The sequence below is a fragment of the Macaca nemestrina genome, chromosome 4 (genome assembly GCF_043159975.1).
Source record: "Macaca nemestrina isolate mMacNem1 chromosome 4, mMacNem.hap1, whole genome shotgun sequence".
NCBI classification, from domain to species: Eukaryota; Metazoa; Chordata; class Mammalia; order Primates; family Cercopithecidae; genus Macaca; species Macaca nemestrina.
In genome coordinates this window covers 24,880,778-24,904,094 of record NC_092128.1, presented here as the reverse complement: position 1 = coordinate 24,904,094, position 23,317 = coordinate 24,880,778, and the positions used below count along the sequence as shown (strand labels likewise).

General features: G+C 38.4%; 1 protein-coding gene across 9 annotated transcripts in view; it reads left to right on the top strand.

Annotated features, from left to right (window-relative positions):
• The window catches only part of LOC105471353 (leucine rich repeats and guanylate kinase domain containing), a 138,762-nt gene that overhangs the window by 94,692 nt on the left and 20,753 nt on the right, over positions 1 to 23,317 (top strand). For 6 of the 9 annotated variants that reach the window (XR_011621963.1, XR_981088.2, XM_011723804.3 and 3 more), the window contains one exon: positions 9,694 to 9,833. Coding sequence is in view for 5 of the 9 variants with exons in the window: in XM_011723804.3 (XP_011722106.2) it covers positions 9,694 to 9,833 (140 nt within the window). In the remaining 4 variants the exon portion in view is untranslated. Of the gene's footprint in view, positions 1 to 6,442; positions 6,495 to 9,693; positions 9,834 to 21,041; positions 21,182 to 21,267; positions 21,340 to 23,317 lie in introns of those variants that run through there. The other 3 variants (XR_011621964.1, XR_003015792.2, XM_011723809.3) reach the window with 3 other exon arrangements.

The following is a 23,317-nucleotide window of genomic DNA, read 5'->3' as shown; positions in this document are numbered from 1 at the left end:
GACTATCATAAGAATACCAAGGAAGGACACTGAATTTGGCCTGGGATACAAACATTGGATCAGGAAACACTTCAAAGAGAAGGTCAGCCTTCGGCTTAGTCTTTGCGGTTGCAGAATTAGTCAGCAGACTGATGGGGAGAGGAAGTTTTCTTAAGGAACCATGTATGCCTAAGCAGAGGCACGCGCAGGCATAGCATCTTCTAAGGACCCGAATGCCAGGAGAGGTGTAGGTCCATATAGATCCAAAGTCCCTTTTGTGCTACGCCAAAGAGCTTGGAAACTTGATCTTTAACAATGGGAGCCACTGAATTTGTATCTGAGAGGCATCTGTCTGGAGGGGGTATAGAGGATGAATTTGAGAAGAGCAATACAGGAAGCAGGAGGAGTGGCAGGGAAGTTATTGCTGTAGTCCAGAAAAGAAGTTAGGCCTGAAACAAGGCTGTGGGGTAGGAATTGTCAAATTAGGTAAATATTTAGCTTGGATGTCGGGGAGGGCAGATTGTGCAAGAGAGGAAGAAAATTAAGATAATTACTCATTTTCTATGAGGTGGGTGTGCAGCACTTTAGAGTTGTCCATGTCTCATTTAGGTGAAGAATTTCCAAATTTAAAATTACTTTTAGAAATGTATAATTTTCCTCTTTGGGCGCCTGTTTCTGAAGCTCCTGAAGGCATTTGTGGTTGCATTTCCATTAGGGTACAAAAGGGAAGTGATAAGCCAAATTTTTGTTATCACTTCTTTGTGTTTCTGTTATTGTTTTGGTAGTATACATTCCTAATGTCTTAGACTCAATGGAACTGGACAACATTTTCTTTGTGGTCGGAGGAAAGGAGTGGAAAAGAGTATCAACAAGAGGTCTTTAGTGCTATTATTGATTTTCTTGGTATAAGGGAAACCTCTGATTTTTACACATAGAATAACAATGTTTAAAATTTGCCATTTTCCATCTATATTTGCAAAGTTCCTATCATTCCCATTTGATATATTGTTCAGCAAGGTGATCTTTATAGGAGCAAAAAAACATTGTGGCTTATAGTTACTACGTTAGTAATACCATCTTTAACTCCTTTAAAGAAGACCGGCACCTAATATTCAAATCAATGGAGATAATAGTGCCTCTTGGCATGAAAGCCTTCCTCAAATATTTAAAGAGATAAATCAGTTATTTCCAAAACCTCAAAAGATAATTGAACAAAGGGCATGATTGGGAAATTCACAGAAGAGGAAATAAAAATGTCCAATGGATATGTCAAAACGTATTTAATCTCATTATAAGTTAAAACAGGATAGACTTTTTTTTTTTGTACTGAATTGGCAGATGAAAAACAACTTAATGTCTACTGTTGGCGAGGCTGTGGGTAAAGGCACTTTCTATGTCTCAGGAGAGAAAGTCAATTGGCACAAGTTTTCTGGGACATGTTTTACAATTTTCTGTCAAAGCCTTAACATTTTGTATATCTTCAGTCTAGTAATGCGAATCTGACGATTATTGTAAGGAAATCGCTTATGTGCAGGGATGTTCATTGTAGTGTTTTTTTATGATAAAATCTAGAAATAATCTAGCTATCTAATGGGATTTTAGAAATAAGTTATGGTATAACTATATGCTGGAATGTTATGTTGTCATTATAATCATGTCGTAGAAGAATATTTAATTGGAGGAAACTATTGCATAGTAAGTAGAAAGCAGGTTAAGGAGGTAGAGCCAGGATGGCTCTAGTTATTAGCTCTGGATTATGGATTCTGCATAATTTTTATTTTCCCATCTATGCTTTTTAGTATTTTTAAAAAATTTTTTACCATGACCTATGTTTATTCAGAAAAAGTTATATAGAATTAAATTTAAACACACACACACACACACACACACACACACTTTGAAGAACTGTCATGCGAAAGCAATAGCCTTACATTCTGTTTTGATTTGACATCATGAACTTTCTAAGAGTTAGAGGTGATTTGCAGAGGAACAGACTGACTTGCTCCAGAAGTTAGATGCTCTGTTATGGGAATCTTACAGAAAGTCTTCATATGTTGGGTGATTAGTTGGACTGGCTAAAATGTAAGGTTCATTTTATGATCTAAGATCCACTTACTGCAACTGGCTCCATTTGTTTGTTATGAGGAATCCTGTTTTATTAAATGTAGTGCTTAGTACTAGAAAATTACATGTACTTAGTACTCCTTAGATATGTGGCTTTCAAAGTTTTATTGACCAAGATCCATAATTAGAAGTATACATGTTACAATATCGTGACCCAGTAAACACATACATACCTGGCAAAAAAAATGTGTCATAAAACACCCTTACTATGGTGATAGATGACTGATATTTTCTATGGTGCTGAATTTCAATTTTTAATATTCTGGTCGTGGCCTCCTAAATTGATTTCACAATTTTGTTTGCAACCTGCAGTTTGGAAAACACTGCACTGAGTGCCCTAGAGCTTTGCTTTGATGTTGTCCTTACTTGGAGGCCTGTTACCAGACTGCCCCCCTGCTCTGGTTGCCTTCAAGTGAGGTTGGATGGGTTGACATCATTTATGCTGAATTCTGCTCTGGGACAAGGATCTGGTGTATTGGCAGTTATGTTCTTTTTCAGTGTTGGGGCTCAGGATAAGTTACATCCAAAATTCATATGCATACATTTTATATAGAGCTTTTTTTTTTTTTTTTTAAAGGCACTTCAGAACAATCTTGATCAGCTTACTTCCTTGCCTTTTGCTCCATGACAAGTCTGAAAATCATCTAATTACCATAAAAGATCCACCAATTTCCACTTCAGATAATTGCACTATTTATATAGTATGTAGCACAGTGTGTCTGTAAATGAATTTAATTGCGTAGTCCAATTTGAAAGACATAATTCTAGAAATCACTTTTCTGTATTGACCAGGCATTCAGAGAAGAGGATAAGAACGGCCTAACCATTTCTGTGTTGATGACAGATAAATGGTGTTACAAGATCAAACCTCTAATCTTAAAACTGATTATGAGAGTGCAGTCATGATTTGCAAAAGCTGAAGACCTTTTATTACAGATTGTAACCTTAGAAATTCATGATTGCAGGTAACACTAAAATTCAAAATAATCCTTGAAAATTCCAGTTGCATTACAATCTAGCCATGTGACCTTGGGCAAGTTTCAGAGTTCTCATGTATAAAATGGAGGTAATAATAGTACCTACCTCAGTGTTTTTAGGGGGATTAAATGAGTTAGTATACTGGAAACCACCCAGAACAATATCTAGCTCACAGTAAGTGCTTCTATGAGTAGTGTGTGTTCATATTAACATGAAAGCAGCAAAAATGTTTGCATTTCCTGTTCATTGAAAGATGATGACACTGTTCAAGCTGGGTGGAAATATTTGGTAAATGAGATGGTCTTTGTGGAAATCCTTTTTTAAAAATGTGACAACCTTGATTTAATTTAGGAATGTAAGATTAGAGTAATATTGGAAAGAAATTGTAGTTGAGCAAAATATTACGAAGACCAAGAGGTTTGTCAATGGGCATTCATAGGGAGCATTGCAGTTTGGAGAAGTGAGTAGGGAAACATCAGTTCTGAGATTATTATGAATGTCCATGTGATCCACACATGAAAGACCTGTAGTAACACCTGGCACATAGTACATGCTCAATAAATGCTATCTATTATTTTTACTATGATTTCATTATTGATAAAATCAAGATCATTTATATTCTGGGTTTCAGATTGGTTAGATAGTGAATGCTGTCAAGTCACTGGTCCAGATAGTAGATATTTTATTTTCTCTTTGAGACTCAGTTGAGACAAAGACCAGCTTCTACAATTACCAGATCTATACCCCCTCGGTGTCCTAGGATAAAAATAGAAAAGCAAAGTGAAGAAAGACAGAGAATGTTTTTGCTGGAGAAAGTGACCAATGAAGTAACATCTTTGAAAAAGATGTTATTCTTGAAGGATAAGCCCTTAGCAATCAAAGATCATGCTTAGGGTGTGGGATTGGGTGGAAATCCCATCAGAAATACAGTTATTTGAACATGTTAGTAGAAGGAAAGGAAGTCTTTAGTGTGTATTGAAGCTTCCTGATGATGTATATCCTGTTTTCTGCCAATCATTGCTACCCTTTTCCTCTTTTCTTTCCCAAATTCTTCTATATTAATGCAGATCATATATAGCAAGTTTTCACTCTTGAAATTTACCTGTTCTATGTGTTTTACTTCTTTAAAGTGTCAACTAACTACTTCATTATATACTCATCCTTTTTTTTTTTTTTTTTTGGAATTCTGGGCCTTATTGCTCTATGTTTTAATTGGAACATTCTTGATGCAAGGCCCAAATATTGACCTATTAGTTCACCTCCACTGAAGACATTACAGTGTATGAAGTTTACTGGAAAAGAACATTTTTGTACTTTATTTGCTCTTATGAATGTAAATGTGTATGTTTTCCTTTTTCTTGATATAGAAGTTGTTTTTGTTTAACTAATTATTTCTTTGATTAGACACTCAAGAATATAGCACTTCACTGTTAGCATAGTTTAATAAATGTATTCACTTTACCTTATATAACGTGACTACAACATTAGTACTGTATTTCCTTGGACTTATGTTAGTTTTCTACTCTAAAAGTTTATTTTGCTATGGAAAATTATCATGGATACTATGCAAAATTATTATTTTTCTAGTTGATATTATTCTTTTCTTAGAAGCACAGATAGACAAGACTTTTAAGATGTAATTCTGTCCTAGAAAAATAGCTTCTTTTGCCACCTTTAGTTTTGTGATAGCACTTCCTAATAAACTAAACTTTTGTCTTAATTTTCCACTACAAATTATCTATCATATTAAAAATATTTAAAATTTGATAGCAGATTATTGTGTTTTCTTTTAAGCTCCTTTTGGTGATTACATATTTCAGTATCAAGACTTATAGAGATTTTAACTTTACAGGTATTTACATCATATGTATATATGCATTTAATCATTGTAGGTATGAATAATTCTTGTTAGTTTTCCTTTTTTTTTAAAAAAAGAAAAACCCTTGCTATATGGTTTTGTTGTTGTTGTTGTTGTTGTTTTTAGATGGAGTCCAGCCTGGAGGACTCCCAGGCTGGAGTCTAGAGTGCAGTGGCACGATCTCAGCTCACTGCAACCTCCACCTCCCGGGTTCAAGTGATTCTCCTGCCTCAGCCTCCCAAGTACCTGGGATTACAGGCACATGCCACCATGTTCAGCTAATATTTATAGTTTTAGTAGAGACGGAGTTTCACCATGTTGGCCAGGCTGGTCTCAAACTCCTGACCTCAAGTGATCCGCCTGCCTCAGCCTCCCAAAGTGCTGGGATTACAAAGCCCCATTTGAGTGGGGGAAAAAAAATAAGTGATTCTGAAGTCGTCTGTGCATCTGAGGACTTTTTTTTTTTTTTTTTTAAATTAAAGTCTGTTTCCAAGTCATCCATTTCTAAGTGCTTTCAAAGAGAGATCAGCTCTAGTGTTGATACATTTTTTTTTTTGCAAGGTTTTATTTAAATGTCAAAAGCTCAAAAGCTCATATTGAAAAGTAATCAGTCATATTTTTGGACAGGAGAATGACTAAATTGCCTTGCTATATAAGAAATCTTATTAATGTAGAAACACTTGTCATTAAAATAGAGATTTTGTTTTTCAAAATATTTATAATCTGACCCCCAAATGGTAAGTTCATCACTAATTATTGACCTGGCTACATGCCTGTGATACCAGATCATCAACATCTTCTATTTTTAACTTTCCTTAATGCAGTAAATGGCCCTATTTAGTCTGTTTGATGATATAATGTTAAATATACGTACAAATCTTTTATTCTTAGGTACATGGCCTCTACTGCTTTTGGTGTTTAGTTTGGATTTTATGCTTATTCTTTTTAAATGTTTTATACAAATATTATTTTAATTCGTTTGACTTCAAAAGAGTATGTCTAACATAAAAGATCTAAGCCATTTAGAATTAATTTGAAATGTGGTTCCAGTTGTTCCAGATACTTCATTTACATTTTCCTGCATTTGTAATGATACTAATCCATAAAATAACTTTAAAAATCTGCCTTGGATCATTAAATTCATTTATGCTTCATTGCAGGTATTTAAAGAAATTTAACTAGCATATATACTGAAGAACTTGGTTCTTTTTGTGGACTGTAAAGTAGTTTATATATATTTAAAATGTTGCCTCAAGGTTGACTTTAATTTAGATAGCTTGAATAAAGTCACATTAAGAAAATTTGTTGCATGGTGTTCTAACATTGGTAATTATGGTTTTCTCCTTAAATTGGGAAGTAAGCTCTTTTGTCCATTGATGTATTAAGACATTAGACAATATATTAAGAACTGTATGAAACTCTTTATTATAGGAGTTCAAGTCGTTAAAGTGGTAGTATTACAATGTAGTTTAATAGTAATCTAAACACATTATCTTTACCCAGAATGTTTTGTTGCTGAGAAATCACTAAGACATTAAATTATTGGAATTATAGCTGCATTGTGTCATCAGATGGAACTTGACTTGTTTACACCACAGTACAGACAGCTTATGTCTTAGAAAACTGGAAAAAGGAACCCGGACACAAAAACTATATTTTGAATAAACTTTTATATATTATGTAGGATCTATTCTATGGAAATTATTTCAGTGAATATAGCTTTTATTTCTTTAAATTCTATCTTATTGATATGGTTCCAGTTCATCTAGTCTTTTTCCTAATGCTCTGTACTTAGAGTGACATCAACAGGACAAGGGGTTTTTTCCAAAAGATAAATTAGCACAGGATGCGCCTCCTTCCTCTCTCTCTCTCTCTCTCTCTCTGTTTCTGCCTCAGCCACACTGAGTTCTTTACTGTGATGCAGTTATGTTAAGGATACATCTACGTTCTTATACCAGCCACTTTTTCGGTCTCACATAGTTTCCCCCAGATGTTTGAATGCGATTCTTCTTTATGCCTTTTAGTATGTGTTCAGATGTCACCACCTTAGGTGGACTTCCTCTGACCACCATGCCATCTCTCATGCTGTCCCCTCATCCGGCTTTCTGTTTCTTCATCACACTTGTCATTACCTGACGTTATTTAATGTGTTATTTGTCTGACTCCAATATTAGCATGTAATCCCCACAGGTCACGAACTTTTATTTACTGCTATATCCCCAGCATCCAGAGCAACAGCCAGCACATAGCAGGTGCACAATAAATGTGGGTCAAGTGACTTTTATCACAGAGATTCAACAGAGAATGCTTCTGCATACAGTCGTTTCATTTTATCGCTTTGTGATTAAACACAGTTTCTTTAATATTCCTTTGTAGATTGTTCTATTACCTGAAATTCTTTGGATATAGTCCTCACCCATTTGTTACATCTGTTCAAGCTCCCTTTCTCAAGACAGGGCCTAGGTGGAACTTTAGACTTCGTTACCATGATTAAATACTTGTACTTGTCTGCAACAACTTTAACCTTGTGTTACTGGTTTGGGATTGCCACACAATTTGGGTGAAGTTCAAAACCAAAGTAGAGTCTGATTTCCCACAGGTGTTTCTATCGTCTGGTTAAGTAAGAATCTGTCCCCAGACAAAGCCCCTACGTCTGTGGACTGACATTTCCAGATACCCCTTTTCCAACTTGTCACCTTTTCAAACAGTGCAGGTCTCCTCCTCCTCCTCCTTCTTCTCCTTCTTCTCCTCCTTCTTCTCATTCTCCTTCTCCTTCTCTTCCTCTCCTCCTTCTTTTCCTCCCTCCCCTCCTCCCTTCTTCCTCCTCCCTCCCCTTCTCCCTTCTTCCTCCTCCCTTCTTCCTGCTCCTTCTTCTTCTTTTCATTTTTTTTTTTTTTGGTCGTCGTTGTTTTGAGGCAGGGTCTCACTCTGTCACCCAGGCTGGAGTGCAGTGGCAGAATCATGGCTCACTGCAGCCTCTACCTCCTGATCTCAAGTGATCCTCCTACCTTAGCCTCCCAATTAGCTGGGATAACAGGCATACACCACCACATCAGGCTAATTTTTGTATTTTTTGTAGAGAAGTGGTTTCACCCTGTCGGCCAGGCTGGTCTCAAACTCCTGGGCTCAAGTGTTCCGCCAATCTCGGCCTCCCAAAGTTCTGGGATGACAGGTGTGAGCCATCGTACCTGGCCAAGTCAGGTCTTGTATGCCAAGCATGCAGGGACTGTGGCTTCCCCTCTCAGACCACGTGTTCAAACCTCAGCCCCCGATGCCCTCTGACCTCTTAGCATCAATTCCCACTCCTCTGACTTCGAGCCTTCACTACACTTGTAGTATCTAGAAAATTTTCTTTCTTGGTTTCTGCCTTACTACGTATTAAAAACAAAACAAGTTTATGTTATACATTAGTGTTTTTCTCATCTTTGGGTGGGGGTAGTTTTCCGCTTCTGCTCAGTCCATCATATTGACTGAAGGTACATGTGGATATCGTTTATTTTAGCAACTTTAAAAGCAACACTCCTGAAAGCGTTGATGCTCCCATATAGCCAAAGCTATTTACTCCTAGCCCCTCTGTGAATGAGCAGTAATACAAATGTATACAGTATTCTTTTTTTTTTTTTTTTTTTTTTTTTTTTTTTTTTGAGACGGAGTCTCGCGCTGTCACCCAGGCTGGAGTGCAGTGGCCGGATCTCAGCTCACTGCAAGCTCCGCCTCCCGGGTTCACGCCATTCTCCTGCCTCAGCCTCCCGAGTAGCTGGGACTACAGGCGCCCGCCACCTCGCCCGGCTAGTTTTTTGTGTTTTTTAGTAGAGACGGGGTTTCACCGTGTTAGCCAGGATGGTCTCGATCTCCTGATCTCGTGATCCGCACGTCTCGGCCTCCCAAAGTGCTGGGATTACAGGCTTGAGCCACCGCGCCCGGCCGATACAGTATTCTTATATGCTAGGTCTCTGAACATTCTAACGTCTTAAAGGAAATATTAGATATTATTTATGAATAAATTCTGTTAAACAGTGGCCTCAGGCTGGGCACAGTGGCTCACGCCTATAATCCCAGCACTTTGGGAGGCTGAGGCAGGCGGATCACGAGGTCAGGAGATCGAGACCATCCTGGCTAACACGGTGAAACCCCATCTCTACTAAAAATACAAAAAATTAACTGGGCGTGGTGGTGGGTACCTGTAGTCCCAGCTACTCAGGAGGCTGAGGCAGGAGAATGGCGTGAACCTGGGAGGTGGAGCTTGCAGTGAGCTGAGATCACACCACTGCACTCCAGCCTGGGTGACAGAGTGAGACTCCTTCTCAAAAAAAGCCAAAAAACAAAAACAGTGGCCTCATCATTCTATTCTATTTCAAAGCCTCTTAGCATTGCATAGTTTATTTTCCTTTTAGCCTCTTGGACTTTCATCAAATGAAAAGTCATTATAAGGGTAATTTTTCAATTAACTATCTAAAAGCCACTGTTTTTGACATGGTTTACTTCTTTTGATTCTATTTATAAGCCTGAATTGATTAAGTATTGGGTATATTCAGAGGATATATCTATTACGTGTTACAGACTGACTTTATTATTGTGAGTTATTATTTTATTGTAAGATATATTTTTATTTTATTTTAAAGTTGAAATGCACAGACTTTAAGTATCTAGCTTGTTATGTTTGGGCAAATAAAAATATAAAACATTTCTATCCCTTCAGAAATTTCCTTTATATTATGCCTTTTATTTTAAACCCTATTTTTTTCTCCTACCAGATGGTAAGACATCCCACCTGAAATCTGAAGTGCATCCTACAAAGTATAGTTCTTCGAATATTGGTGATTTCCTGCATTCTACAGACAGAAACTACCTTGTTAAATTATGGACCAAACTTTCAGCCAAAAAAACACCAGCGGTAAGGGAGGGATAGAAGGGGGGAAGCAACAACTGGGCTCTACACAATGTCAGACAAAGAGAGGATTTAATATTTTGAGACTAATAGATTTCCCCAAAATTATTCTCTCGCTAGTGTCAGCTGAAGACAGGGTGTTGCCTCTTTGTACATCCCTGAGAACAGACACTGGTTCTAAAAGTAGAATATTCAGTATCAGATCCTGTGAGTACCTTTCTCCCGGGCTCCCAGTGAAAATTCTGACATTCAAATCTTCCATTTAGTAAGAACAGAAAAGCATTACAAGAAAATTAATGCAGTGAAAGATGTATTCCAAGGGAAAACTTGTTGCTAGGGTATAAATTTGAGTATTCTTGGGCCGAGCCTGAAAAGTGAGTCCACTCAAAGATTCCGTGTTTTATAACTTAGCACTTCTTAAACCCGTCGCATCGCTTAGTCCCAACTTAATTCTTTGAAAGTTTTGAGAAAGCAGCACGCACAGGAGTATTGAATGCAAAATTGGCACGGCATTCAGATTAGGTCATACTTGTTTTCCATCTGTAATCATTTTTATGTGATGATCTGGGAATACAGAGACTTACTTGCAATTGCAATTTGCTGCAGAAGCAACAGAACTTTTTGTTTTGGTTGTCAGTTCCTTGTTTGTGTTTCCTTAAGGCTAGCCTGTTTTTTGTTGTTGTTGATTTTTTTTTTTTTTTTTTTTAAGACGGAGTTTTGCCCTTGTTGCCAGGCTGGAGTGCAATGGTGTAATCTCCACTCACTGCAACCTCCGCCTCCCAGGTTCAAGTGCTTCTCCTGCCTCAGCCTCCCGAGTAGCTGAGATTACAGGCATGCACCACCAAACCTAGCTAATTTTGTATTTTTAGTAGAGATGGGGTTTCTCCGTGTTGGTCAGGCTGGTCTCGAACTCCCAACCTCAGGTGATTGGCCTGCCTCAGCCTCCCAAAGTGCTGGGATGACAGGTGTGAGCCACCACGCCCCACCAAGGATAGCCTGTTCTAAACAAATAGTTGCATCAAGTCAGAACCATTGGCAGTGTTCAGTGCCAATGGTTCAGTGGTCAAAAGAATCAGACTGATTACTGATTACTTCAGGCAAAAAGTCTCAGGCTGGGGCATATACAGATATAGTATAGCTATATACAGTTTACTCTTACTGAGTCATAATAGTTTTGAGTGTTCTAGGTGCAAGAAACAGTATCTCTGCTTCTATTTCCTGCCTGTGGTGGCCCTCTCTCTCCAGGCTGGTCTCTTCCACTCGCCCACAGACTTTGCTCCCACTAGCTTGAGCACGCTCTCATGTGCCATCCAGCCCTGACTGTCCAGGCCTCTTGGCTCTGTGCTCATTCTTCCCAGCAACTTCCTTCCATCTCTTTAATTCAAGTTGCTGAAGGCAGGGGAATCTACCCAACCCAGCTTGAGTTTTCAAGCCATGCCGTGGAGGTCATATTAGCCTGCCTGTCTGGTCACCTGTGGCAGGGCAGAAGGCATGACCTGTGGCTTAGGCTGTGGCTTCTTAGAGGCAGCAGGGGGTAAGTCGGCGTGCACTAAACATCTATAAATAAGATGAATTTGTTCCATGATACTGAATGTAGGAAAGTCGTATTTATCCAAAATTAATTAAATCTGGGATTGTTCCCATCCCACTAGGATTTGTGGGAAATCAAATGTCATTAGAAATGTGGATCACTCCCCATATTTGGAGTAAGCTTAAGAATCCTGAGGGTTCCACCATCCTGGGAAATTGCAAAAGGGCGTCTAGCTTAATAACCACCATGGTTACCATGGACATGCTTCTTATCTAAGGCACTAAATCCCATTCTGAGCCAGTGGCCCTGGTATTCTCCATATCCTACCTTTTCCTACTATTAGTAGCTTTTTTCTTTTATTTTTTTATTTTGTAGAGACAGGGTCTTCACATGTTGCATAGGCTGGCCTTGAACTCCTGGCCCCAAGTGATCGTCTCTCCTCAGCCTCCCAAAGTGCTGGAATTACAGACATGAGTCAATGAGCCCAACTAACTAGTAGGTTTTTTCCTAATACCTACCCCTGACATCTTGCTATACCTGGGGTAATGGGTGGAAGTCAACAGGTAAGGCTCCCTCTACATGAGGAACCTACCACTCTCCATCCTTCTGGTCCTGGGAAATCCACCTCTTTCCAGATCAGTCCACAGCTTTCTCTTCTGCCCTTGGTATTCCAGCCTTCTTGGATGGTGTGGCTTGATGCTTCTTGGACTTTCAAATACAGCATCAGTGTTTTAATGTTCCCTTGGGACATGGAAATCCAGAGTGCAAACCTTCAGGCCACTAAATCCTGTCCACCTATTTATTCCTTAGTGTTAAGCCTGCGCCCTGACAATCAGAGGCAGCCCATTTACCAGGTGAGCTGTCCTGACGCACAGCTGGATTCACACTCATAGGCAGAAGCACACACCACTGACTTGCACCCCTCTTCCACTTAATGGGTATTCATAGTTTATTTAAATGTGTTCGGAGATCACGTCCTTTGCAGGAACATGGAGGCCATTGTCCTTAGCAAACTAATGCAGGATCAGAAAATCAAGCACCACATGTTCTCACTTATCAATGATGAGGACACATGGACACATAGAAGGGAACAGCACACAATGGGATCTTCAGAGGGTGGAGGGTGGGAGGAGGGAGATGGTCAGCAAAAATAACTAATGGATACTAGGCTTGATAACTGGATGATGAAATAATCTGTACAACAAATCCCCATGACACAAGTTCACCTAACAAACCTGCACATATACCCCTGAACTTAAAATAAAAGCTAAAAAAAAAAAAAGTCCAATCTAAATATCACCTGTTAGAAAATAGTGGGGCCTAATTAAAGAGAGTGCTGGTCGGCTGGGAGCAGTCCTCACGCCTGTAATCCAAGTACTTTGGGAGGCTGAGTCGGGCGGATCATGAGGTCAAGAGATCGAGACCATCCTGGCTAACATGGTGAAACCCTGTCTGTACTAAAAATATAAAACATTAGCCAGGTGTGGTGGCGCGTGCTTGTGGTCCTCGCTATTCAGGAAGCTGAGGCAGGAGAATCGCTTGAACCCAGGAGGCTGAGGTTGCAGTGAGTGGAGATTGCGCCACTGCACTCTAGCCTGGGCAAGAGTGAAACTCCGTCTCGAAAAAAAAAAAAAAAAAAAAAAAGCGCTGGTCAAGGGCAATAAGGTACTAAGGGGTGGGGACAAGGGAACAGAACTGGAAAAAAACAACAACAACAAAAAACAAAAACCCACTCTGTGCTCTTAACTGTGATTCAGTTCTAACGTTTTAATATAAAATGAAGACAGTATGGGGAAACCGGAGAGAGGATAAAAAATCTGTGAGAGTGGAAGGGGCCACCCTGGTGATGACTGATGGGGGAAAGGACCGATATCCCAGGCCACCTGTTACTGGAAAGAGTTTCATGAAGTTTGACACCGGATTGCTCCTTGCCTGCAGTGCCCCTCCCTGAGAAACTGAGCAGCCCCCATAATCCATAGCATCTGGAAGCCTGTGTGGAGCCTGTGTTGTGTCCAGTGTCAGCACTGTGGCATTTACTGACCCCTGATGGTAGTAATTTGCAGAGCCCTGAGGTTCTGATGCCTGTGCCTCTCAGTGCTAGTAGTTTAGGTGGAAATACAAACGTAACAAGGTAGTTTCATAGAAAAGCAAATCAAACCCCCTCAGAACTAACAGATTCACTCTTACGAAATTAGGGCAAATGTAATAACTGAATTGCTCTTGTCATATGTATGGGTGAATTCACCTAAGATTATGTTTGGTGCCTCATTTTTCTTTTAAAGATTATGGATTCAGTGCTCTTGGAATTTGCAAGTATTTATCCCATTTTAGGAGATCTCATGGGTTGTTAACCTTTTGCACAGCTGGTATAATGCTGCAAAACAAGCAATATACCTTTTTAAGACCATCACAACAGAAGTTTCAGTGAGACATTGTGACGTGTGTTAGAGAACATACATTGCCTTTATGCAGCATTTATAATTTAGAAAGAGCTTTTGTGTAGGATGTCTCACATACCCCTCACTGCAACCCGAAGGAGAAGATGTTGTTTCTCTTCTCTTGCCTTCCCAAGGTAAATTTCCATGTCTTTTTGGAACTTTTTAGTGGATGGAAGAAAGTAATTGCAGCTGCCTTTGTCAAAAAACTTTATCTTAAATTATCCAAAAGAAAAAAGGCATTTTTGTGCTTTTTGGTGTCTTAAGTGTACATTTAATGTATTTATATTTTCTTTTGCAAACTATTAAGAGGGCTTTGACAGTGATGGACAAGGTAGCAATTCCCATCTCCTCTGTGTGTGTGTGTGTGTGTGTGTGTGTGTGTGTGTGTGTTTCTGGTTCTGGTTCTGTTTCTCTGAAGCACCATTCTCACTTATGTCAAAGATTGCATTCTTTCTTTCCTGCTCGAATCCACCTCAAAACTCACTGTGTACATGAGGCCTTGTCCATACTGCTTCTGTAATCTAATATTCTCTCTTCCCTTGGCCATTGCGTGCAGTGACATGTGTGTGAGCTGTGATTACAAAATAACGAGGCTGGTTTTGTGTATGTCTTAAGGAACCAGTCTTATTTCTTGGTAGTCACATATGGCACATGTCATAACTAGCTGGGTAAGTACATGTTTATGTGTGTATTTGGTCTATGTTCATGTCTATTTCCATTTAACTACTGGCTTCTTGACCCATTTTTCTTGACCCAAGAGGAAAAATGCACTAACTTTTGAATCAATGTGACAGTCTTGCCATCTACTGGGTGATCTTACAAAAGCCACTCATCTGCTATGAGATGCCATTTCCTCTTCTGTAAAGTACATACAGAGAAATAATAATACCTATCTTACAATGTCATGGTGTCAAATCCATATGAAACTTCTTTGTAAATGATTGACTACAGAACAAATGTTGTCGCTATGGCGGTGATGATAGGCAGGGAGTGAGGAAGGGCTCAGGCCCTCAGCTGTACTTCTTTATATTCAAGAACAGCAGCTCTCCTTTGGGGGATCATCGGCATCCCCGTGTCACCAAGAACCTTCAGATACCTGAAAAGTGGTTAATTGAACTTCTGCTTCCACTAAAGGCAGACCTGGTAATTTGGAGTAACCTTCTTGCTGAGAACAGCTAGAAAATCTGGATTAAAAAAATATCTACTTGAAGGGATTAGAGAATAAACATAAGAGAAAGTTTATCTGGCCAGGAATTAGGGGAGGATGATCCTGAGAGGTGAACCTGGTACCAGAGGGCACTTACTCCTGTGGACCTTTGCTAATTGAGGTAGACATGGCTGAAGGCTGACTTGACACTTTGAGAGTCTTGTGGAACTAGGACAATAACATCAAATATGAGGTCCATCAAGGAGGTAAACTTAGTGAATGATGCTTTCTTTAGGTTGGTAACCAAAGGGCTGCAACCTTGGAGTAAAGGTGAACAAAAAGTAGTCAGGACTTCATAGGAGCCACAGTTAAAGTACTCTTATTCCTGCAATTATATTCAAAAGATCCCAGATGTCCCTAGGTCCATGGCAGAAAAAATATATATAAATAATGTTGTAAATACACTGTCTAATGCATAATGAAAAATAACTAGGCACATAAGGACATGGAAAAACTTGAACTAAAAATAACAGAATCCCCAGATGATAGAAACAGGCCTACAAGAGCCTCCAGATTTTAAATACATATTTTGAAGCCTTCAAGCATCGATGTTAACAAAGCAAGACTTTAATGTGACTGTGTTTATAATGTCCAAGATATAAGACAAAAATATAAATTTCAGCAAAAGTGGAGACAATAAAAACTAACTAAATGGAAATGGTAAAAACCTGGGGGAAAACAGTAACTGAAATTGATACCCCATTAGACACAGCTAAAGAGAGAATTAATAGACTGAAAAGTTGATAGGAAAAATAAATCTTAGAAACATAAGATGGGAAATACAGTGGAAGAGTGAGTAAGAGACATAAAGCAAATGTGAGAAGTTCTAACATGTGTTATTGAATCCTAAAAGGAGAGAAGAAATGGAACAGAAACAAGATTTGAAGAGCTAATGGTTGAAACTTTATGGTCCTGATAAAAGTCATCAAGCCATAGATTAAATAAATCTTAAAAACCCAACTTAGACACATATTTGTTTTGAAATCATATTGTACTAAAATTAAAAACAAAGGAAAACATCTAAAGAGCAGTCATAGGGGATAAAATTACTTTCAAAAAAGTAATATTAGGTTAACAGCTGACTTTCCAAAAGATATCATGAAAGCAAGAAGACAGAGAATATCTTTAAAGTGATAAATTATTGCCAACCTAGAATTTTGTACCCAGTGAATACATCATTCAAAAATGAAGGTGAATTAAAGGTATTTCCAGACAAAGAAACAGGATTTGTCACAGGAAGCCTACATGAAAGGAAACACTAGAGAATTCTCTTTTGGCAGAATGAAAATGATTTCAGATAGACAGCGTCATAGATAGAGAAAAAAATGAAGAACAAGACAAAGGGTAATACAGGAGTAAATCTGCAATACATGAGTAAATCTAAAGGGTTGTTGACTGTATAAAACAGCAATGGCTTTAACAATATATAGAATTAAAATGTATAAAATTAAAATATGTGGAATGAAGGGAAAAATGTAAATGTATTTAATACCACTGAACTATACACCTACAAATGGTAAAGACAGTAAATTATATGTGTATATTTTACCTCAATAAAAAAGTTTAATTAAAATATAAAAATTAAAAATAAAACTAAATTTATGACAACAATTATAGTAAGTCAAGAAGGATATAAATGGAGATGAAATGTTTTAGAATCCTTGCATTTGAAGTCTAAGAAGAGGGTAACTATAATAATATCAGATTATCAGATTTTGATGAGTCAAGAAAATATTTTAATCTCTAGGATGATACTAAAAGAAGATTAGGAAATGTATTTTTTTAGTCTAATTGGGGGAAGGAGTAGAATAATAAATAAATAATTCAACATGGTATCAGAGGTCATAGCCTGTGCAATAAAGCATAAACAAGAAATAAATGGTGTAAAGCTTGAAAATAGTTAATAAATGCATTTGACAAGATTATTAGAAACATAAAACATATAAAAATAAATTTCTACCTAATAGCAATAATTTTAAATATATTTAATTTTTTAAAAATATATATTCAGGGTGAGTGCAGTGACCTACGTCTGTAATCCCAGCACTTTGGGAGGCTGAGATGAGAGGATCACTTGATGTCAGGAGTTTGAAACCAGCCTGGCTAACATGGTGAAACCCCATCTCTACTAAAAATACAAAAATTAGCCAGGCGTAGTGGCACATGTCTGTAGTCCCAGCTACATGGGAGGCTGGGGCATGAGAATCACTTGAACCTGGGAGACTAGAGGTTGCAGTGAGCTGAGATCACACCACTGCGCTCCAGTCTGGGTGACAGAGGGAGACTCTGTCTCAAAAAACAAACACACACACACACACACACACACACACACACACACACACACACACATATTCGGTAACATCCAGAGTGTCAAATATTTAAAAACAAATTAATAAAAGGTGTGCAATGCTTCTACTCAGAAAAATGTAAAACACATTTTCTAGAAAAATTAAAGACCTAAAAAGTGGAGAGATAGACCATGTTTATGGATTGCATGGCTCCATATTATACAAATGTCTGCTTTCTTCAACTAGGTCTATACATTCAAAGCAATCCAGTCAAAAACATTCTCACATTTTTGTGGAAATTAATAATCTGATTTTAATATGTATCTGAAAATGCTGGTATCACCACTAAAATAGACAAGTAAAATAAATAACAGCCCAGAAATAGATCCATGCACACATGGAAAGCTGATTTATGAAAAAAGTGACACTGCTGAGCAGTAGGAAAATGATGCCTTTTGTATAGCATTAATTAGATATAAATAGGAACAAAATTAGATTTAACCCTGATCTCACACCATATATAACAGTTAAGGTAGATTGTCTATAAAATGTGAAAAGCAAAATAATAATCAAAAAATAATGTAAGATAATATTTTTATGATCTTGAGGTCAAGATTTCTTAAATGTCACACAAAAATCATTCATTTCAAAGGAAAAATCTGAAATATTTTTTAGTACATAAAACTAAGATCTCCTGTTAATTGAAAACACAGCATTAAGGAGGGAACAAAAAAGACTACAGAGAGTGAGGAGACATTTGCCATAACAATCAACAAAGTGTATCCAAAATATATAAAGAACTCCTACAAATTATTAAGAAAAAAACATAGGTAACCCATAGGAAAATCCCTTCACAAAGTAATATCCAATAGCCCATATTCTTATGAAGAGATACCCAGCCTTATTACTAATCAGGGAAATGCAAAATATAATCGCAATGAGATACTACTATGCATAAACTAAAAGTACTAAAATTATAAAGACTATCAATATGTGGGGCAATGGAAATTCTTATAAGACAACAGATGGGAAATTAAATTGGTATACCTTGGAAAATAGTTGAGCACTATTTACTAAAGTTGAACATGCATATACCCTACACCTCAACCGTGGTATTCTTGTGTATATACCCAATAGAAATGAGTGGTTATGTGCACCAAATGATATGTACAAAAATGTTTATAGTAGCATTGTTCATAATAGCCCTAAACTAGAAATTCACATGTCCATCAGCAGAAGAATGGCTATGTAAATTTTTGAATCATCATATAATAAAATATGTACAGTAATGTAAACCAACACACTTCTTGGTTGTATTTCACAAACATACTGTTGAACTAAAGAATTCTAATGCAAAAGAATACATGCTATACGTGCCATCTGATTCCATTAATATACAATTTAAAACAGGCAATATTAAACCATGATATTTAGGGATGCACATTTAGGTGATAAAACTATAAAGAAGAAGTAGTTACTGTAAAAGTCAGGAGAGTGCTTATCTCCAGAGGGGGAAGATGTGGTAATAGTTGAAAAGGGTCTTGAGGGACCTGGAGACGCTGGCAATTGTTTGTGAGGTTTAGGAGGCCACCTGGTGAACTGGAATGCTATTTGTTCTGTTCATTAGCTGGACAAGCCACAGTGAGTTAACATAAGCCACTCTGGGATTGGGTAGGATTTTCTAAGGGCTGTAGTTTGAAAAATTAAGAGTAATCTATAAGGCAAGGATCCAAGGGTGATGCTGAAGCCCAAACCAGCCAGAGTCCAACTTGATGATCCATCTGAAGGATTTGAAGTGAGTGAGGATCCATGGCAGTAGTCCAGATTAGGGGGAGACTCAGCTTACCACCCCACTGGACATAAATCTGAGAAAAGTGAAATAATGAGTCAGGGGAGGTGTGGCCACGTAAGAAAGTAATGTCTGTGGTCTGTGATAGTTTGTTGGCAGATAAATTCATTATGTCATTGCTAGTTGATCAAGCTTAGAAAGAGCCTTTGCTCTCATAGCCATCGTCTCCATTCCCATATTCAAAAGGACTTTCCTTCCTTCTTTTTTTCTCTCCTCTCTTCCTTTCTTCTTTCCTTTCTCCCTTCTTTCCTTTCTTCCTTCCTTCCTTGTTTTCTCCCTCCCTCCCTCCTTCCTTCCTCCCTCCCTCCCTCTCTCCCTTCTTCCCTTCCTTCCTCCCTTTCTCCCTCTCTTCCTCCCTTCGTTCCTCCCTTTCTCTCTCCCCTCCTCCCTTCTTTCCTTCTTATCTTCCTTTTCCCTTCCTTCTTTACTTTCGCTCTCCCTTCCTTTCATTTTTCTCTTCCTTCCTTCCTCTCTTCCTCCTCGCTTCCTTCCTTTCCCTCCCTATCCCTTCTTCCCTTCTTTTGCCTTCTTCCCGTTTCCTCATTTATTTATCTACCCATTTTATATTTGTTGAATTCCTATCATGTATGTAGGATATTGATTTGCTTTTTCAATATGAGCAGACATTTGCTGATCAGACCCTGCTGCAGACACTAGAACAATATGGGCCTGGTCCCTGTCCTGATAGAATTAATATTCTAGTAGTGAGATCCTCTGGCCTACTTGTACTGATGGGATAAGGTCAGTGTATCCCTAGTCCTCTTACTACTACCTTCTTTCTTTGAGTAGAAAATCCTCAGTATTACTGACTTCCAATATACTGATAGTTATTTTTAATCTTTTTTTTTTTTTTTTTTTGAGACAGAGTCTCACCTTGTCACCCAGGCTGGAGTGCAATGGCACGATCTCAGTTCACTGCAACCTCTGCCTCCTGGGTTCAAGCAATTCTCCTGTCTCAGCCTCCTGAGTAGCTGGGATTACAGGCACTCACCACCACACGTGGCTAATTTTTTGTATCTTTAGTAGAGATTGGGTTTCACCATGTTGGTCAGGCTGGCCTCGAACTCCTGACCTCCTGATCTACCCACCTCGGCCTCCCACAGTGCCGGGATTACAGGCGTGAGCCACTGCACCAGGCTTTTTATTTCCTATTCCTAAAGTCACTGGAGGTTTCCTCTAGAACCTAAATGACTTGTCTTTGTTAGGAAGAAATGCCCACAAATATTATTTTTTACTCTTCAATCTGAACAAAATCTGCTAACATCACATGTCTTGATTGCTACTCCAATCATTTATAAATATAAAATTCTTTCTGTAAATGTGATCATAATTTATATGAATTTAGATAATTTAATAAAATATCCAGTTTACTCATTTTCTCACTCCTTGCTTATACAATTCTTTGTTGCTTTATTTCTTCTCTCTTCCTATCTTAAATGGTACTTACTTTTCTGAATGACACCCAAAGCACATTAATTTGAATATCTCTAAGAGAATCTTAGAGAACTGTAAATGTAATTTTAATCAGCCTTACTTCTTAAACACTTAAACATTTTTCTTTGCAGGTTTGAGAATAAAAAAGTGCACAGCTCTTTTCTTACTGTTGCAAAAAATAAATGACCAACTCTATCAGTGAGAGGTTTTTATTTCTGCAACACTCATGTATAGGTTACAGATGTCTAACTTCTTGTGTGTTATTTGTCAGATATCATTATACTTCAGTCTCCCTCCCTGATAGTAACCCAATGCTCTTTGCATGGTTGGCTCCCTGGAAAGCATACATGAAGGCTGTGCTGACTTAGTTAAGGTTTCTTGCTCTGGATTTGCTATTGTGACTAGGTTTTGCCTTCTAGAAGAAGCTTGACTTTCTTTACCTCCATCATATCTGTTTCTTCAACCAGCTCCTTCAACACCCTTACCCCTGAAGCAGGCCAAGTCACTGAGAGCCAATTCTCCAGAAAGAAAAATTGCTGAATGACCAATTAATTGAGAGACAATTTAGCAAATATATGTGTACAGCAGACAAGGCCAGTACAATCCTGTAAGTACAAACTGTACGAAGGGGAAATGACAAAGTGGACCTGTGTTGACAAAGTATTAAGCACCATTTCCTTTCAATACTCTCAGGACCCAAGTCAGCTCAGGGAAGAGAGGCTGCTTGTCCAAGGATCACACAGCTTAGGAATGTCTATTTTGATTTCAGAAGAAAAATGCCTTCTTCTACTCAGGTGCATTTTTCAGTATTGATACATCAATGTGAATTTTTTTTTTTTTTTTGGGGGGGATGGGGTCTTGCTCTGTCACCCAGGCATCAATGTGAATCTCGAGAGAATACATTTGATATCCAGTATCTTTGTTCTCTGCTCTTTATGTCTAATTTAAACTCAGGATCCTCATGGCTCTAAACAAAGCTTGTCCAACCCACAGCCTGCCGGCCACATGTGGTCGAGGACAGCTTTGAATGCAGCCCAACACAAATTCATAAACTTTCTTAAAACATTATGAGATTTCTTTTGTAATGTATTTTTTTTAATCTCATCAGTTATTGTTAATGTTCGTGTATTTTATGTGTGGCCCAAGACAATTATTCTTCTTCCAATGTGGCCCAGGGAAGCCAAAAGATTGGACACCCCTGCTCTAAACTGTTTCATTTTCAATATGTCTTTTGTCATAAAAAAAAGTTTCGGTTAGGTTCATAGGGGCACAGATCAGCATCTCAAACCTGTTCTCCTGCTCTTCATGAGGCCAATTCCCAATATCCCTTTTTCTAAGCATTATATGACCCTCAGATACCACAATCTACTGCAGTTTCCCAGTCTCTTAGCGATCTCACACACTGGTCTTCCTGAGATGAGATACTCTGCTTTGTTCAATGATGGTTTCCCAACATCTGGTGTGGTTGTCTGACCCCCTGCATGGTTTCAATAAATTTTGCTGAACCTATGAATGAGTAAAAGTGAATGGACAAAGGAATGATTTGTGATATACTAGAACCCTTCCTCCAAAGTTTTCCTTTGATTCCTTTCTTCACTGTTGTTTCTAACTGGTAGATGGGCAGGGAATTGATTATAGAATGACTATCTTACTGTAACACTAGTCCTCCTAAAATTAGCATCATGTTCCTTCTCATGATAAATTTGTTCTTCTAAGAATAGATTTATTGTCTGAGCCATTTAATTAAATTTGTGTTTCCCCGTCTGCTTCTCTTGTTCCTTTTGGGTCTCCTTTCTCTTTTTCTTTCCAATTTCTTGATATTGGAGTATCTCAGGGCTCAATTCTTTGTCCTTCCCTTTCTTTCTTTTCCCTTCCCTTCTCTCCTTTTTCCTTTTCTTCCTTTCTCTTCCACTGTTTTCCTATCTACACTCACTTCTTTCAAACCCGAAATACTGATTGTTGCCCTAAATCTTCATCTTATTTGATGCAAACTCTGTATTTGCAGTTATCAGACCAAAAACGTCCTCCTTTCTCTCCCAACCCAATATCCAATCTGTTAAAAACTTCTACTGGCCCTACCTTCAAATTATTCTGGAACCCAGAATCTGCCCACTGTCCTGGTCTACTCTTCCATTATCTGTCACCTAGATCACAGCAGCCACCTCTTAAGTGGTCTCTTTGGTTCTACCCCTGCCCCTATAGGCTATTTGCAAACACAGAAGACAGAATGATCAATTGCAAACCTAAGTCAGATCATGAGCCCCCTCTTCTCAAACACCTGCACTTGCTTCCATGTTGCTCAGTGCCTTTCAGTTTCCTGCAAACTCCTGCATGATCTTGTTCCCTTGGTGTCTCCGATCTCATTCCTACTACTCCTCTTCCTACCTCAGCTCTGCTGACACTGGCAAGTGATTTTACCTCTAACCCACCAGCACTCCTGCCTTAGAGTCATTGCACTAACTGTTTCTTCTTTCCGGAACACTGTTTCCCCAGATAGCCACATGGCTGACTCCTTTTCCTCCTTCAACTATTAACTTACATTTTACCACCTCTATACTCTCTGCCCTGAAACCCTAATTTATACTGCAACCTGTATCCCCTACTCTGTGTCCTTCCTTGGCCCTCCCTAGCCCCTTTTCCCTGCTCTACTTTTTTTTTGGAAAATTCATATCACCCTCTAATGTATTAGTCTATTTGATTATCTATTATGCTGGTCGTTGGTCTCCCCCTGTTAGACTATAAA